The following is a 17,292-nucleotide window of genomic DNA, read 5'->3' as shown; positions in this document are numbered from 1 at the left end:
CAGGAGCCCCTTTGGCAGCCCTCCTCCAAATGAAGCTCCAGGCTTTGTCTCTCTCCTGGTCCTAACCCTAAGGTCGGGCACAGCCAGAGCATTAAGCCAAGAATCCCAGCAACAGCCCAAACAAAAACACTCTCATGGGGAGGCCTGTTGGCAGCCCAACCCTTTGCATAGCAGCACTTTCCAGCCCACACCACGAGGAACTGGAGGAGCCTTGCTCCTAACCCTAGCCTTTTTCACAGCTTCGGCCTCCAGCCCTCACCTAGGCAAAACAGCTCTCAGGGGAAGAGGTCTTTTGGAAGCCTCAACCTTTTCTCTTGGTGGCTCCTTTGCACTCAGACTAAGTGGAGCTCTAGACTTTGTTCCCTTTCTAACCCTAACACTGTTCAGAGAAGGGCTACAAAGATGGTGAAGGGCCTAGAGGGGAAGACGTATGAGGAGTGGCTGAGGTCACTGGGCCTGTTCAGCCTGGAAAAGAGGAGGCTGAGGGGAAGCCTCATCACGGCCTACAGCTTCCTCATGCGGGGGAGCGGAGGGGCAGGTGCCGATCTATTCTCTTTAGTGACCAGTGATAGGACCTGAGGGAATGGTGTCAAGCTGTGGCAGAGGAGGTTCAGGCTGGATATCAGGAAGAGGTTCTTCACTGAGAGGGCTGTCATGCACTGGAACAGGCTCCCCAGGGATGTAGCCATGACACCAAGCCTGTCAGAGTTTAAGAAGCGTTTGGACTGTGCTCTTAGTAATATGGTCTGAATTTTTGGGTAGACCTGTGTGGTGCCAGGAGTTGGACTCAATGATCCTTATGGGTCCCTTCCAACTCAGGATATTCTATGATTCTGTGATTCTGTCATAGCGTGGCAACAGCCGGCAGCTCTGCAAGGAGAGCAGAGCCAGGAGCTAAGCACAGACCAGGCAGGTCTGCTTCAGAACTGCGTCCAGAGAGCGTGATCTGGGCAGGCACAGTCCAGCGATCACCCAGCAAGGCCACGGTGATGAGGCAGGTGCAAGGCCAAGCCAGGAAGCCGAGCCACAGACCCAGGTCGGGGTCTGACCAAGACCCGTTTCCTCCTTTTACATTCTGAAAATTATTATAGTGTTAAAGATGTCAGAAAGGTACCTGGGGCAATACATTTTTTTGGGAGCTTTATCTACAATCACATCCGTAGCAGAACTATAGCCATTTCTGCCTGTTGCAAGACTGTGCAGTTAACAGTGCTCGTGGCCACAGACTGATGTGCAGGTCTGAGGAATATTTACAGAGGAACAAGGCCTTTGCTACTACAAAACTGATTCTATTTATTGCTATGATCAGTGTGCAAGGCCTATGTGGAAAAGCATTGCAGGTGTAAAGGCTGGAAGTGCACAATGTGTTGCGAACAGATCCTAGACAAAACCCAGCAGCAGTGCTTCATGCCTGTGGCCAGAAGCTGAGAAGCAGGGCAGAGTTATTCACAGATTCACAGATTTCTCTAGGTTGGAAGAGACCTCAAGATCATCGAGTCCAACCTCCGACCTAACACTAAGTACTCCACTAAACCATATCCCTAAACTCTACATCTAAACGTCTTTTAAAGACCTCCAGGGATGGTGACTCCACCACCTCCCTGGGCAGCCCGTTCCAATGCTTAATAACCCTTTCGGTAAAGAAGTACTTCCTAACATCCAACCTAAAACTCCCCTGTCGCAACTTTAGCCCATTCCCCCTCGTCCTGTCACTAGGCACGTGGGAGAATAGACCAACCCCCACCTCTCTACAGCCTCCTTTCAGGTAACTGTAGAGAGCGATGAGGTCGCCCCTGAGCCTCCTCTTCTCCAGGCTGAACAAGCCCAGCTCCCTCAGCCGCTCCTCGTAAGACTTGTTCTCCAGACCCCTCACCAGCTTGGTCGCCCTTCTCTGGACTCGCTCGAGCACGTCCATGTCCTTCCTGTAGCGAGGGGCCCAAAACTGAACACAGTACTCGAGGTGCGGCCTCACCAGAGCCGAGTACAGGGGCACAATCACTTCCCTCGACCTGCTGGCCACACTGCTTCTTATACAGGCCAGGATGCCGCTGGCCCTCCCGGCCACCCGAGCACACTGCCGGCTCATATTCAGCCGACTATCCACCAATACTCCCAGGTCCTTCTCGGCCAGGCAGCTTTCCAGCCACTCATCTCCCAAATATATTTTCCTATGACAGAATGCATACAGAAAAGCATGACATACCAAGAGACTTTTTTGCCATAGAGTTCGCACTAGAAGTGCAAGAATGTAGAGGTGGAAAGGAAAGCTGACTGTTTAAAGGTGATATGCCTCATGGACTTTATTTGGTTGCTTATAAAGCAAAGTTTGAGGCTTTCCTAGTATGTAATGCCAAAGGCTGTAACAGATACATTAACATATCATTTGTTTAAGAAAGTGGCTGCAATCACATTTGCTCCTAGAATTCATTCAATAACTCCTACTTTTCCCTGCTGGGAAGGGATGAGAAGACAGCAACAATGAGGACAAAGATAACAGAGATAGAGATAGGAATATTCAAACCAAAAGCAAAACCACTCAACTGAAAATGGGTAAGACTGGAACTCAGTGTGGAAGATGCACACATGCAAAAGTATTGGGAACTATCCTGAGAAGCCTCATGATGAGAAAGCTCCAGGGGAATCTTATCCATGCATATAAGGGAAAGTAAAGAGAGACTCTTCTCAGTGATGCACGCTGGCACAAACTGAAATACAGGAAATGTCATTTAAGAAGAAAAAAAAATACTTCATGGGAAAGTGGTCAAATAAGCAGTCAATGAAGATACTCAAAACCCAACTGGAGACAGGCCTGAGCCTCCCACACTAAGTGACCTTGCTCTGAACAGTAGGGTGGACTTAACAGTCTCCAGGAGTCTCTTCCAGTCTCTGGTTTCTCTGATTTTTAGATTAATTACTGTTGAATGTTGTCTGGGCAGTGAACTAACAGCAGTGTTTAAGCCTGAAATAAGCACATACAAACAGAAGGTCAAAAAGAATCCTCCGGATCCATTTCACATACAGATAAACCTAAGCTGAGTGAAAAAGCAGCTGAAGTCACAATGCCACATTATCTGATTAGATGTGTGGGAATTAGAACAGTTTTCAGAATTGGAAAAATATCACTACAATATCAGAGAAAGGTTATTGAAAAAAACATACAGCCTTCAAAACAATTTCCTTTTCTTGCATGTAAGAAAGTCAGGATGAGACTGTCATGCAAATTATTAATAAACAGAAGTAAAAGAATCAGTTCAACTGTCACAAGAGGTCAGGTGGCCACACTGATGACTGATGAGTAAAGCATGACAATACAAGCAATTGTCTTTACTTTGCTGACTGCCCTATGGATGTCACAAAAACAATCAAATTTAGAAACAAGATCGGCTGAGTGGCAGTCTGCAACCCACCACCAGCACCAGTTCTGTTTGCATAAAAGTGAAAGCAACCTCTGATGGCAGCTGCACACAGAAGTTCTGTTCTGTGTATTCCACGATGACATGAAACAAGAGATCAAAGATCTTGCCATTACAAGCTGCTTCCAGAAAGACAATCTAACTAGGAGCTTTGCTCAGCCACTAGCCATACAATCATGTGCAATGCAGACTTTATCACCATTTCATCATGAGAATAGAAAAACTGCCTGTGATCAAATATTGTTAGCTCTTCAGAAGCTGTCTGTGCCATCCAATATAACTATACCAACAGCTTGGAGAAAAAAAAAAACAGATTATCTCCTATGGTCTGCCACTGAACAGAAGAGAAAACATAGCATCATAAGATAACTCAGACTGGAAGGGACATCAGTAGCGCGTAGTCCAAGGTCCTGCTCCAAGCACAGTCAGGCCAGGTCAGTCAAGGCTTTATCCAGTCAAGTCTTCAGGGCTTCTTGTCATGAGAGAGTTTTCCTGATACCCACTCTGAACCTCATTTCAGTTTATGCATGTTGCCTCTTATCTTCCTACTACACACCACTGAAGAGCTTGGCTCCATTTCCTCAGATGTATTGGCAGGAAGGTGTTAGGTCCCCCTAAAGCTGTCTTCTCTGGGCTGAAGCCATTCCTTCAGCTGCCCTTCATGGGGTAGACCCTCCTAGTCCTTGACCATGTTGGTAGCCCAATGCTGACAACAGATTTCACTCACACGGACGTATTCATTAGGTTTCTGTGTGTTCACAGACCTATCTATAATACAAATTGAGAAAACCTCTTACAGTAAAGACACGATAACCCAATAATCAGTAAGAATTCCAAGCAAACATCACAACTTTTATTCCAGATGTAAAAGTCAGAAGAGAAATAGATTACATGGGCACAGGTCTAGGTAATAAGCAGAAAATAAAGAATTGTTTATTTATCTACATTTGTAAGGAGCAGGAATCCAAAGTCAAAGTTTCACTGTGCAGGCATTGGCTTTTTGGCAATGGCTCCTTAAAAATCTTTGCTTCTGGCCATCACAAACCAGGACTTGAGATTTTGGACAGGTTATCACCCTGTGCTCTCATGTACAAGCAGGACAGATGAGCTTTCTGCATGTTTTCTGAATTCCTATCCTAGTCAACCACTGTGTAAAGTTAAAACAAAGATCAATTACCGTACGCTCAAGTCTATCATTGCATTAATTTAGAAAGTTACTTTATGGTTCAGTGCATCCTTCATTTCTGCATGACATTAAACAAGTTGTGAGAAAGCATAATTATTCATTACACATTGGGTGATGAGGCCATGGAAATTGTTATATTAAATCAGAAGACCAGCTGATCTGGAGTTACAGCCTGTGGCCAACATGAAATTCTGCTTCAGAGAAAAGAGCAGAAAACCTTAGGTGAGACTGGAAAAAACTGACTTAAGATTTCTTCCACAAAGTCTGGCAGAATGTACACATTTTTGCTTAGTAGACTCAAGCTTGACTGCAAGAGTCTTAATGTATCTTCATCTTTGCTCCACACTTTGCTCTGTCACAAGTCACTGCCCAAAAGCACGAGCCCAACAAACATACCATCATGGTAAGAAAGTTCCTTGTTGCTTTGCTAGGGCAGATGCTGGTCACTGCTTCTGACTCTGCCTGCGGCAATGCCTAAACCACAGCCCAACCCACTCTGACTCAGTGAACCAAGCACACCAACGATTCTGGAAGCGACTTCAGCTACAATTTAGATGCCTACGTTATTACTCAGGTGTCACACTGCCCTGAGGGAACAGGTTGTCCTCTTCAGTGAAATTCATTTCGTACTCCTTAGGTCTCTCTGCCAGGTCACTGCAACATGCCCAGCAGTTCCCCAGGGTGCCTACCTGGGCATCCACCAGGCACACATTTATCAACTCCCTTTGAAAGGTGGCAGCTCTGAGAGGATGAGAAGGTGCACACGGGTCACAGCCCCAACATGCACTCTGCACGTAACCACATCAGAGGTGCAGTCACACCACAGCTTGCATCAGTTCTCCAAATCGATCTTGGAGAGCCTCAAGTCTCACCACACCATCCTGAGGCACCACTGCGGCCAGGAACCACACAACTGCAAAACGCTGGCAACAACCTAGAAGAAACAGCAACCAGAAAATATCTGCAGGAACCATAGCTTCATGTCCCGCTCTGCATCCAGTGACCCATGTAGACCTCAGCAGATACACAACTGATGCACAAATCAGAATATTCTTCAAGGTTATCTCACTGTGGCTGCCCAAAACCATAGTTAGCTGTTTGTTTTTTTCTGTGAAAAGATGAGCTAATTAAGGATATTGGGATTTCCTGAGCAACAAGGCAGAGACTGAAACCTTGTCATTTGTGTGCACCCTAATATAATTGTTAAAATGTACTTTACGATTTGGGTCCCTTGGTTTTTGTTTGGTTTTGTTGTCACTGTTTTGTTTTAAACACTCTGCACAAAATTGTGGCCACACCAGAACGTAAGCGCGAAGAATAACAAAACAATCAGTTGGATCACTGCTCGAAGCAAGTAGGTCTCCTATCACCTGTATCACAATCTGTAACAGTGCTAAAGCATCTCAAAGCATTTCAACTATAGGCACCCTGGCTGTATAGCAAAGTGTCAGGGTGCACCAAACACATTTAGCCGAGAAGCATGAGTCGATGATGCTCCCTCACTCTGACACTAGGATCCAGGAGTGATTTAGCCAAACTACCTCCGATGGTGAACACCACCAAGAATCAGATGGAACTAAAAAGTTAAACGTAATTTTGGTTATTACAGCTGGACTTCATTAAAAAAAAAATCTTTGTTGCCATACTTATCGGATTTCCTCCAGGAGAAGAAAAATGTCTTCCCCGAGCCAAATCTCTTCCACCCACACTGCACAGCTGACCTAGGATGAAAGCACAAGTCAGTTCACTCTAAAATATATTTTTTCCCACAGTTAAGACTTTTTTTTTTGAGTTTAAGTGTAATTTAACACTCAAAGGAAATCCATCTTTGCTAGTCACTTCCCACAGTTTATCTGCTGTATTTGTGGTACCATTTCCACAGGCTTTATATACTGCTTGACAGGGTAAAAAAAAAAAAAAACGACTATTATATTCTAAACCAGACAGACAATTCCCATTTTAGGGAAATGGCTATATAGTCTTAGTGATGCACTTTTCTTTTGGCCTGCATGGGACATCACGTTTTCCTGGTATATCCTCTATTGACTTTCCCATTTGTGGTTTCTGCAAGATGCCTCTCAAAATCATTGTCATTACCAGCTCCATCGTCCCAGGCTTAGGATACACAGCTGCTATCACTGCTGCTGCTGATACCTAGGAAAGATAAGACCGAGGAAAGTGCAAGGTCTGCGAGCAGATGCAAGGAGGTGTATCGACTTGTCAGGCTACACTGAAAACCAAAACAGCGTACAGGTTACACAATGCTCTGCCTACTCAGGCCCGTAGCTTCTGGGAAGCTACGGGACAAAATCAAGAAGTTGCAAAGGCCACCACAGACACAGTTGCACAAAAGTCAGACCAACTACAAAGCCTGGTACTCTCATTTCCCAGTCTTCTCTCTCAAGAGAGAGTGAGGAAGGCTAGTAACAAGGAGAGGGGCCACCAAACCAAAGACAAACAGAGAGCTGAAGTAATTTAATTCACACAAGTGCCCGGTGCCTCTCTGTTCAGCCCAGGACAGAGCCACATACTTGACTGAAGGGCAGCAGCAGGCTCTCAGGAGGCACAGGGAGGACGTGGCGTGGCATCACGTGTGTGTTGAAGCCACATCCAAAGGACAGGACTAGAGGAACACAGGACAGTGCCCACAGAGGAACACCACACGAGAAGTGGGCTGATGTATGTCATAAGTCTGTCTTAAAGCCTGTGCTCTCACAGCCAAATTTTTCTTGCCACAGACACAGAATGAGGAAGAAACACAAGCTGGAGTAGTATTTCCCACTATACGGGTAACAGCTTAGACTTGATCAGTCCAGGAATACGTCCCCAACATGCACACTTGCAGTTTGGTCCATGGCGACCCATTTTACAATGAAATTGAGATTCAAGCTCACATGCAAAAAAAAATTCTCCACTGATCTGGTCTTCTCTGTTTCAGTTATGGCTTCACCTACAAACAGAATAAGGAAACGGCTACTTGCTTCTTACAGGAAATTACCAACCCAACAAAGAGCAGACAAATATATCTTGCTTTCTTCTACTATATTTGGAAGGTTTTACATCTGCACCGGTTAAGTTCTTTTCAGCAACTTGCCAGCTGCGCTTCAGGCCCCCTATTGCACAGCCCCACATCAGCCCCTGGGTCAGCCTTCCAGCCACCTGCATGCATTGCCCAGAAGAGAAATCTGCCCGACAGACACCTGGATTCCACCTCAACAAGCTCTCACCAGGTGCATTACCAACGTGACTACTCCCAGCCCCATCCCTAAGGAGCCCCAGCTTCCCAGAGGCAATCAGTCCCTAAAGGTAGAGGAGGTCACTAACTACAGCCGAAGCTGGGGTGAGTCAGAGTAGAAAGAGCAGGGTTCAGACACACCAGCTGGGAAACGCAGCCCCACAGCCTTAGAGAGATTAACCAAGCACAGCCATGGTGTGACCAGTATGATCGGGTCGTTACTCTTTCCATTAAAATCAGATGACAAATAAGAGCAGACTTCCCAAAGTATGTGTTAAAAAAGCAATGGTCAGGGCCAAATCCAAACACTCACACTATCACATATCCTAAAACCCTTGATTTCAGAATCCAATTGAAGTTCAATGTTCCACATAGTTCTGTGGCACCCCAAGGTGTTCGTAACCTACAGCAGGAAAGAAAAAGCAGGGTGACCTAAAACCATAGTTATCCCATCGATACCACAACCACCGAGCTCGTTCAAACAAGAGTGTCAAATCTCCAGGGCTCTCTGGTGCCACGTAATTTTCCAGCTGATGCAGGAATGCAAAAGCTGGAGGTAGAACAATGTATTAATCTCTTTGTTAATGTGCTACACTATCTGTTCATATCTGTCTAGCTGGTCACACAGCAGAGATGATATATTACTTAATGAGTACTAGTAGTCCCATCCACGTGGAATAGGATAAATACAGACCAGGACACACAGGGCAGACAGCTGCCAATCTCACTGAAAACAAAAAGGGGAAATAATTCTTGTATGCCTAAAGTGCTCAACCTCAAGAAAGAGCCAGGTGCGACAATTCTGATTTTGTTAAAAACAAAAAACCACACACACCACCATGAAAAGAACACTCAAGGAGACACGAGTGTTTGGAAGCGGAGATTGGTTGGAATTTAGGGAATTACAAGGGAGGTGGAGTGACAACAAAACCCCTTGATACACAAGTAGGACATATGGAAGAACTGCGCTTGAGATCTCTTGAGAAACAAAAATTTTCCTTAAGCAATTTTCCTTAAGGAAATCCACAACTTTATTCCACTTTTCTCCACTGAAACACCAATACATAACCTGTATTGGTGCATTCTTATTTAAAATATGCTAGAAAGAAGTCCAGAGCAGCAGCGCATCCAGAGGGAAGCTCTGCTGAATGGACAAAGCAGCCACAAATTCAGTTTAAGAGTAGGATTTGGAAGCCATATTAATACAACTTTTATCAATATCACTAGTTGTACCTTACAACTGCAGAGATTCTAAAACTCACAAGTGACATTTCTGATCAGTATAAGCTATGGAGACTGACCTTTTAAAAATCTTTTGCTAAAGTCTCATAGCAACTACAGCTTCGCAGATACGGGAAGAAGTCAATATAAACTGAGACTATTTGCATTCATTTTGCAAGGCAAAAATACTACTGTAAATCAAGAAAAAACATTTTTCAGTTATTCTTTGTGCTTGCATTAGTGGTTCTGCAGAAAAGAAAAACATATTTCAAGTGCAACCAATCCATTTAATTCAACTCATTTTTGTTTCAGTCCAGATGTAATGTGTTCCACACATCTCAAACTATGAGTCACTATTTCATAACGCTATCTCACATTCATGTTTGTTTTCCAGTGCTTTAGAGAGGGAAATACTAGCTCATCATTTAACAAATGCAGTCCTAGTTAATGGACTATAATTGGGATGCCAAGACAATAGTTTCTTTGTGCAAAAAAAAAGCCTGAACGATGAAGGCAGCCGTGTCCAAGGTTTTCAGGACCGATACACCAAGAGGCCAGGGACAGTTCAGCCAGCTCCATGTGGATTCAGAGGCATTACAGAGCACTTTCTTAAAGCATGTTTTGAGAAACAAGCAACCTGTGAAACTACTGTTCAACAAACAATACGTGTTTCTAACAAAACACTGTGAACTAAGCAAAAGCTTCAAGTAAATCCATACTCCTATCATGATCCTCCAAACCAGACTTTTGTCTAATGAAGTCCAATTTAACTGGAAAGTTTATTCCCTTAATTAATACTTAGGTATTACAAAGGGCATGCAACTTCTGTATAACATATCCCACTGGTACTGCCTTTCTAACCAAGTATTTAAAGAGGTGTCCGGCTACCTCACACCCACACACCACTCTCCCAGAAGAGCATTGAGGTACCACAAGTATTGCCGGGTTACAGGAAGATTGCATCAACCACAAGTGAAGCAATGCACATGCGGGGCAGGAGAACTTTCTTATCTCAGAACTGCAAACTCTCATTGCACAGCTTGGAGTGAAATTTGACTTCCAAGTACAACAAAGGTTTGTTTTAAGCAAACCCACAGACCTAACGGAGTCTGTGAGGCCAAAATACTCATGAACATGAAGCAAGGGTCTTCCTTGGGCTGTGTTAACCCAAAGCTGGTGATCCTTCAGCTTCACCTCAGCTGCCTCAAACCTCAGGAGAGGACATAGCTCCTTCTCCACCTTCCCTGGCCCACCACAGCAGGAAAAAGGACACTACATTATGCAAGGAGGCCTCAGGACCTACTGCCTGCCCATGGAGCCGCACACATTAGCTGCACTTGCTCCCCTTTTCCGAGGAAGAACAAAACAATCCCAACGCCTCTCTCACCACCACCCTCACCTGAGGCGCGAGGGCACGCTCCAAACCCTATTTATAGCCTAGGCACACTAGTGGGCGGACCCCGCGCTGCAGGTCTGCCATCCTATTGGATATCCGCGCTGTCAATCTCCGCAAGCGGGCGCGCTGTCAGCGAACCGTGCGCGAGTGCCGCGGGCGCCCCCTAATGGCGGCGGGCGGGGGGCCTGAGGGAGGGGGTTCCACGCCCGGCCGCGACCGCGTCCCGGGACGGGAGGCAGCGGCGGCGGGGAGGGCGGCTCGAAGGGGCCGGGCGGCGCTGTCAGCGGCTGCGGGACGGGCCCGCGTCGTCCGCTCCTCGTCCCCGCGGCGGATGGGGTGAGGCGAGGCGAGAAGAGGCGAGGCGGCCGCCGCGGAGGGCAGCGGGGCGGCCATGGCCAGCGCCGGCCCTGCGGAGGAGGAGGAGGCGGCGAGGGAGGAACAAGCCCTGAGGAAGCTGGTGGTCCGGCTCCAAAACGTCCAGGAGAGGAAGCGGCTGGAGACGCTGGTGCAGACCCTGAGCGACCTGCTGGAGCTGGCGGCCCGGCAGAGCGGTAAGGCGAGGGCCGCCCTGTCCAGCCCAGCCCAGCCCTGCCCGGCCCTGTCCATCCCGGGCTGCCCCACACGCCCTAACGCGGCTTTTCTGTGTCCCCCTCCAGCTCCACGGCTCTTCAGCGGCAAAAACATCCACGTTCCCGTGCTGCTGGTGGTGGACATGTACGCGGGGGCAGCGGGCGTGCAGCAGGTAAGCGGCCCCGAGCTCCCCCCGGCCGGGCTCCGGCCTGGGGCCGGCCCGCTCCGAGGCTGCCCCCTGCCCTTCCAGGGGGCTGTGTGAAGGAAAACGCTGCTCCTCAGCAAAAGGACAGGAGAGGGGTTGGGGTTGGGGTTGGCAGTCCCAGGTTTCTGCAGATGCAAACAGCAGCTCTAAACGGCAAAAGAAAGTGGAGTGATGAGCGTAAACGAAGCGGCGTGGATGCAGCACACCCCACGCTTCTGAGTTACACGTAATGCTGTTTAATATAGTTCTGACGTATCGACGTGAAATCCTGCCATTTGATATAGTTCCGACATATTGACATTAAATCCTGACGTTTAATATAGCTCCAACATATCAACATTAAATCCTGCCTCCTTTAGGCAAACTTTAGGAGCAGGATGATTTAAGATGTCTTCATACATACGTCTCCCCATCCTGTGAGAGTTGTACGAGGCCACTTTTTAGGGGAAAACAGTGTTGTAACTCAGAGGAGCTTCTGCAATTTAAGGTTCTGCCTGGCTGCTCCTGTGACAACACCGGCCCACTTCAATGAGGTGTGGCGCTTGCACAACTTGGTGCTGTGCTTATGGTACAGCTGCCAGGCTTGTCATATGAAAGAGCTCCTTCCTGGCAGGCATAGATTAAGTTTCTGACTACGTTATGCTCAAAGGATGTTTATGAAGTCCAAGTTCGCGTGCCACTCGCTTGCTTTCTTTATTAAGCAATTTTGTATCATTACAAGCTTTTGGGCGTCTTTTTTTTTTTGGATTCACTAGAAAGCAAAACATAAATGATGTCACATAAATAATAATGTTTTTTAAGATTTTTTTTTAATCTATTAATTCTAATACTAATTAATCTTAAGCTAAAGATCACAAGCATAAGATTCAGATTAAAACATGAAAGTTTCCTTTGAAGACTAAGTAATTTGTACAAAGTCTGAACTTTCAAGTTATTTTACTATTGAATTGTCATTAAGTAATACAAAAGGATTGTTCATTAAGAAACACAAAAGGATAAATCTTTATTTTTTTCAGAAGAAAGCATATGAGGTATGTAACAATTTACAAAACCACTGCCCAGAAATTTAGTCTAGGAAGTAAAAAATATGAAATCCAACCACAACCAGAAGCAGGTCTGAAGTGATTGCACAGGGCCTTAAGAAGCGTGTGAGAGGACCGTGATCGTTTAATTTTTATTTTAGTAAAGTTAAAAATCTTCACTTTGATTTAATATGGAATTTTAAAATCAGTTTTAATCTTCTCTCTGCCTACATTTGCAGTCATACAGTGCTTCAGTTTAGAAGTTTTGGATTTCCTTTGCATTACTACATTGTATTCAAGTGTCAAATTCAAAGCCAGTGCAAAGCTCTAATCCAGTTCCTCACGAAGTGCCATAGGCAGCTCGTCCTTCACATTTTGTTATGATATTTACCAACATCCACAGTGTGTTAGTAGAGCTCTGGCTTCCTTGCTTCATCCACAGCAGTTGATTTACAGCCTTTGTGAATACACAGTTCTCCCTGGCAGCAGTGAAGTGACGTAGTCCTGACTTCGCTGTAGTCCGTCTGTACTACTAAAGAATTCTCATTGAATAAATTGATTAACCAACCAGTTGCCTCCTTGGCTTTTGGCATTGTAATAAAACTGACCCATGTAAGAGAAAAAACATGGTAGGAGCCATATCTGAAGTGAGGATTTCCTTTTCTGTCCTATGCTTCCACAGAGTAAATTGGCTTAATAGATCAATATTGCGAATACCAGTGCAAGTCGGACTACAGGCATAAGTCTTGCAAACTTCTTTATAAGTAGGAAGATACTGAGCTGCAAAGTCAGTAGTGCCTTAAAAGTAAAATAGACATCTTTTAAGTAAATATGATAGCGTGTTTTTTTTTTTTTAGTTGCTGGCTGACAACGATTAGAGCAGGTTAGAAACAATAGATCAAAACTTGTTTACACTTCAGAAAGGAGCAGTCAGTAGAGCTTTGTCTCATGCAGAAGGTGTGAGCTAATGTAATATAAATTCATTGCATGCCAGAAATGAAAAGGGGCTGACAAAAATAACAGGGTTTCAGTGCTGCCGCCAACTGTCCCTGTGTGTCAGAACATGTTAAAGTGTTTACAAGAACATCTTTGTTTACTGCATTTTTTTTCCTTTCCCTGTAGCCTTTAGTATCTCTGTTATTTAAAAGACCCTTACTTTCTTACTAATTATTAAAAGGATAATAAGCTCTTTGTTACCCAAGGCTGTGATTTTAATATTGTAAAATAGACTGCATTATCAGCAGGTCAAATGTCTGCTTCGGTCTTTTCTGGCTCCACAGTCCTTATAAATGTTTGTCAGTGCTTGGAGTCACAACAATCCAAATAGAATCTTTAATAGAAATATAAATTTCATCAGAGACAGTACAAAAGTGACTTTTCTAAAGACATTAAGCTAATTTTCATAGGGTTCTAAGTTTTACAATTAGCAGGGCAGAAAGTGGCACTTTAAAATTTTTTTTTAGCAATAAACAGTGTTTGAATTAGTGGTCACCTCTACGATGTCTTTGCCGTGCAGATTTGAAATTTGTTGCTTGAACATGGAAAATTAGGTAATGCATAACCCCATCTTTGGGGGATTTGGTGGTCACTAAGGCTGTTCTTTGAAATTATGCTTGATCAGGAATTGATCCCACAGTCCAGACTAATTTTCCTGAATGTCCATAGTAGTTGGTTTGCACTCTCAAGTAGAGCAAGTCAGCTCGCTGTCTAGGCAAGGAAATTGTCTTCTGGGCAAGCTCAATCTGCAGACATTAAGGGTATAATTGGCTTAAAACATTTGACTCTGGAAATCTAAACTGCAACAAAAGCAAAGCTACTGCGGATAGCGTGAACATAGTGCCTGTGACCTGTGAAATATAAAAGCAGAATTCCAGTTCCCGGGGATTTCCATCACCTTTTTCATAGACTTGCCAAAGCTGTTGTGAAAGCCGCCTGCTTTCTAGTCTACGTTTGTTTGGGTGGCTCTGCACTACCCAACTTCCAATTTCATTCATGTCTCTCGTCTTTCACACTGCAGGGTTAGAGATCATGCAATTTCTATGAACTTTGCAGTGAAGCTCCTTCGAAGCAGCTGTTTACATTCCTGTTGGTGGTGGATGTCCTTTGTTGACCCCTTTGCTTTGCATAACTCTTTGCTGAAATGGGATCTTGTTATGCCTGTAGTTTTTGGGCCACACCTAGGTTATCTTCTGTCTTGACCCTATTCCTACAGCAGACAGGCCTACTTCCTCCTCCTTTTGTTCTTTTTTTATTTATATGGCCAGGGAGAGTTTTATGCTTTAGTGTTTTTTTTAATCTGCTTTGTCTTGAACTTTTGACATTTCTCAGTTTACTTCCTCTCTTTCAGTACAGCAAGGTTTTCTTTTCATCAGTTAATTCTTTCTACATTTTTTGCTCACTGCTATCATTCACACTAAAGCACATTCAATTTTATCAGCCTGCAGGCCGATACACCCAGCAAGCTCTCATAATAATAAAGAACATTGTTCCAGGGAACATGGGGGAACAGATTTCTCCAGTATGGACATTTTTCATTTTTGGTATTATTTACAGATACCTAAAAGTCAAGGCACTTGCATAGGATAGAGCAGGTAGTTATTAGAATAAATATATTGTTTTCAGTTTGTCTTTCACTCCTTGTGTTCTCAAGACTTGCATTGCCCTTTTTGTGTTTTGTAAGCACGCAGAAACTGAGGATTGATGGCAAGAATATGAAATATATAGTATCATTTAGGTACCTCACCCCATTTAGAACATTTACACCTTTAACACGTCCACTTTTAAAAACTATCCTTTCTCCTTCTCATTTGCAATTAAATAGCAAATTCTTATGGAGGCAGCAATGCTTCAGTGAAGTTGGACTAGCTGTAATAGTGCAGTGGTCTTCCGTGACCCATGATGGCATACTATTGATCTCATTTTTCTCTCTGTCAGCATCTCTTTTAAGTGTATGTCCTCAGGCAGTGCTGGAGCACATTGTAGGTGATATATTGCTACAAGCAAGGCACTGAGAATCACTGACACGTTCTAGTTCCATCTCTCAACTTTTTATGTCCCTTGTCTTGTGTAATTATCCCTTATTTAGCTAGATAACTGTTGAGAACATCCATCTTCTGGATGCCATGAATATTAGTAGACATTTAAGTTCCAAATAGAGCATCTGTTCTGATTTTTTTTTTTTATTTTACAGATGGGTTGGTCACTTCTTTGTAAATTGATAGAAATTTGTCCAAGTACTCTACAGAACATAGCTCCTAAGGATGTTGGGAAGGACTGGGAAGTCCTGGGTGTTCACCAGTAAGTATGTTGTATGCAAAGAGTCTTCTGGATATCATGGCAGCATATTTATGCAATAAAATGTATTTATATAAAGTTATTACATCAGCTTCTACATGCTTAAAGATCTTTTTTGGGTTTCTTCAGTTTCCAGAATAAAAAGCTCACACAAGCAGGGATGTTAGCTGTACACACAAATACCTGATGAGGAGAGTAAAGAAAACTGAGCCAGGCTCTTCTCAGTGGCGCCCAGTGATGGGACAGGAAACATTGGGCACAAATTGAAATATAGGAAATTCCACTTCAAGATTTTAAAAAAAATCAAATGATTTTTTTTAAATTATTTTGAGGTTGATCAAACACTGGAACAGGTTGCCCAGAGAGGTTGTGAAGTCTCCAGCCTTGGAGATATTCAGAACCTGACTGGACCTGACCCTGAACAATCAGCTATAATAGACTTCCCTTATTTGAGCAGGCAAATTGAATTAAGAGACCTTCAAAGGTCCCTGCCAATCTCAGTGATTCTGGGATTCTGTGGTTAGGAAGAAGTTTTCTTTTAATAGACATATGCAACATTACCTGGCAGGTTTTGTGTATGTGTGTTCTTTATGATGCATTACATCCACAAGCCTAAAGTGGTACAAATCAAGAGAAGGGGTATTTTTTAGTTGTCTAAAAATTAAGTATTTAAAGTAGACACCTCAACTACCTGTGCAGTCAGTGGACACAATTACCATTGGAAGGTGGTTCTTCCCATCTTTTTAGTAAATAAGCCAGGAACTAAGTGTAGTTTGATTTGAGTATGCCCATCTCTCTGTGCTGACCGTTGAGGGAGCCTAAATTAATGGCTTCTGCATGGCTTTGGTTAGATGGAAAAACACTGGCAGAGGTTAACTCCAAAGCTGTTCTGTAGCACAAATGCTAGCTGCAGATGTAAGTATAATACGAATAGGAGAGAAGGACTTGGTTGGATGTTCTCTCTCTTGGACAGATTGCCTCACTCAGGGCTGATAATGACAGCAAGGAGCTACAGCTTAATAGCTCTGCTAGTAAATCTGCCTCTGCTTTTATAGTCTTCACCTGCCCTTCCTTAGAAAGGTTGCTATTATGAGATGACTTGCATGAAGATGCAGTATGTTTGTGATTTTGGTTGCTTTTCATGAGCAAGGAATGACTGAGCTGAAGCTGTACTAGCTAGTTAAGATTTCTTTGGCAGCTTTAAGGCTTGTTAATTGACTGATGCTTATTCTTAGGTCCCAGAAAATTACTCCATTTGAGCTGATATTTCCCATAGTTTCCCATAGTGGGTTAACCACCCATGCCTCTTGTGGGTTAAGCACCACACAGTCGCTCACTCGCTCCATACCAGTAGGACAGGGGAGAGTATTGGAGGGGCAGAAGTGAGAAATACTCTGTGTGAGGTAAAGACAGTTTCATAAGTAAAAGAAAAAAAAATCAGCAAAACAAAGCAAGTGATGCAAAAGCTCTCGTTTACAACCAGCCAAACGATGCTCAGCCAGTCCCCAAGCAACAACAGCCTTGGCAAAGTTCTCCCCAGTTTTATTGCTGAGCGTGACATTACATGGTATGGAATATCTCTTTGGTCAGTCCAAGTGAGCTGTTCTGGCTCCATTCCCTCCCAGCCTGTTGTCCACAGCTGCTCCTGGAGCAAACAGGTGAAGGAATCTGCATCCCAGGTACAGTTTCTACGTGTGTATGCATGTGCGCACACACCTGCAACCACACAATAAAGTGCATTAGGAAGGCT

At 44.3% G+C, this 17,292-nt stretch overlaps 1 protein-coding gene and 1 long non-coding RNA gene across 7 annotated transcripts in view; one reads left to right on the top strand and one right to left on the bottom strand.

Annotated features, from left to right (window-relative positions):
- Positions 1 to 425: 425 nt before the first annotated feature.
- On the bottom strand, positions 426 to 10,494 carry LOC310895328. 5 transcript variants are annotated; one of them, XR_014580618.1, is made up of 6 exons: positions 10,155 to 10,494; positions 8,148 to 8,237; positions 7,494 to 7,549; positions 6,697 to 6,829; positions 6,246 to 6,320; positions 426 to 5,533 (listed from the first exon to the last, which is right to left on the bottom strand). It is a non-coding gene; the product is annotated as an uncharacterized lncRNA (long non-coding RNA). The 5 variants fall into 5 exon arrangements; XR_014580619.1 differs by having other exon boundaries at positions 6,697 to 6,753; XR_014580620.1 differs by lacking the exon at positions 7,494 to 7,549.
- Positions 10,495 to 10,621: 127 nt separating this feature from the next.
- Positions 10,622 to 17,292, top strand: part of LRRK2 (leucine rich repeat kinase 2) — a 71,281-nt gene continuing 64,610 nt past the window's right edge. For both annotated transcript variants that reach the window (XM_083825336.1, XM_083825335.1), the window contains exons 1-3: positions 10,622 to 11,002; positions 11,108 to 11,193; positions 15,439 to 15,545. In XM_083825336.1, the coding sequence (XP_083681462.1) occupies positions 10,843 to 11,002; positions 11,108 to 11,193; positions 15,439 to 15,545 (353 nt within the window). In that variant the 5' untranslated portion in view covers positions 10,622 to 10,842. The remainder of the gene's footprint in view (positions 11,003 to 11,107; positions 11,194 to 15,438; positions 15,546 to 17,292) is intronic.

Source organism: Anser anser, assembly GCF_964211835.1.
Source record: "Anser anser genome assembly, chromosome: 1".
Classification (NCBI taxonomy): domain Eukaryota; kingdom Metazoa; phylum Chordata; class Aves; order Anseriformes; family Anatidae; genus Anser; species Anser anser.
This window is presented reverse-complemented; position numbering and strand designations above follow the sequence as displayed.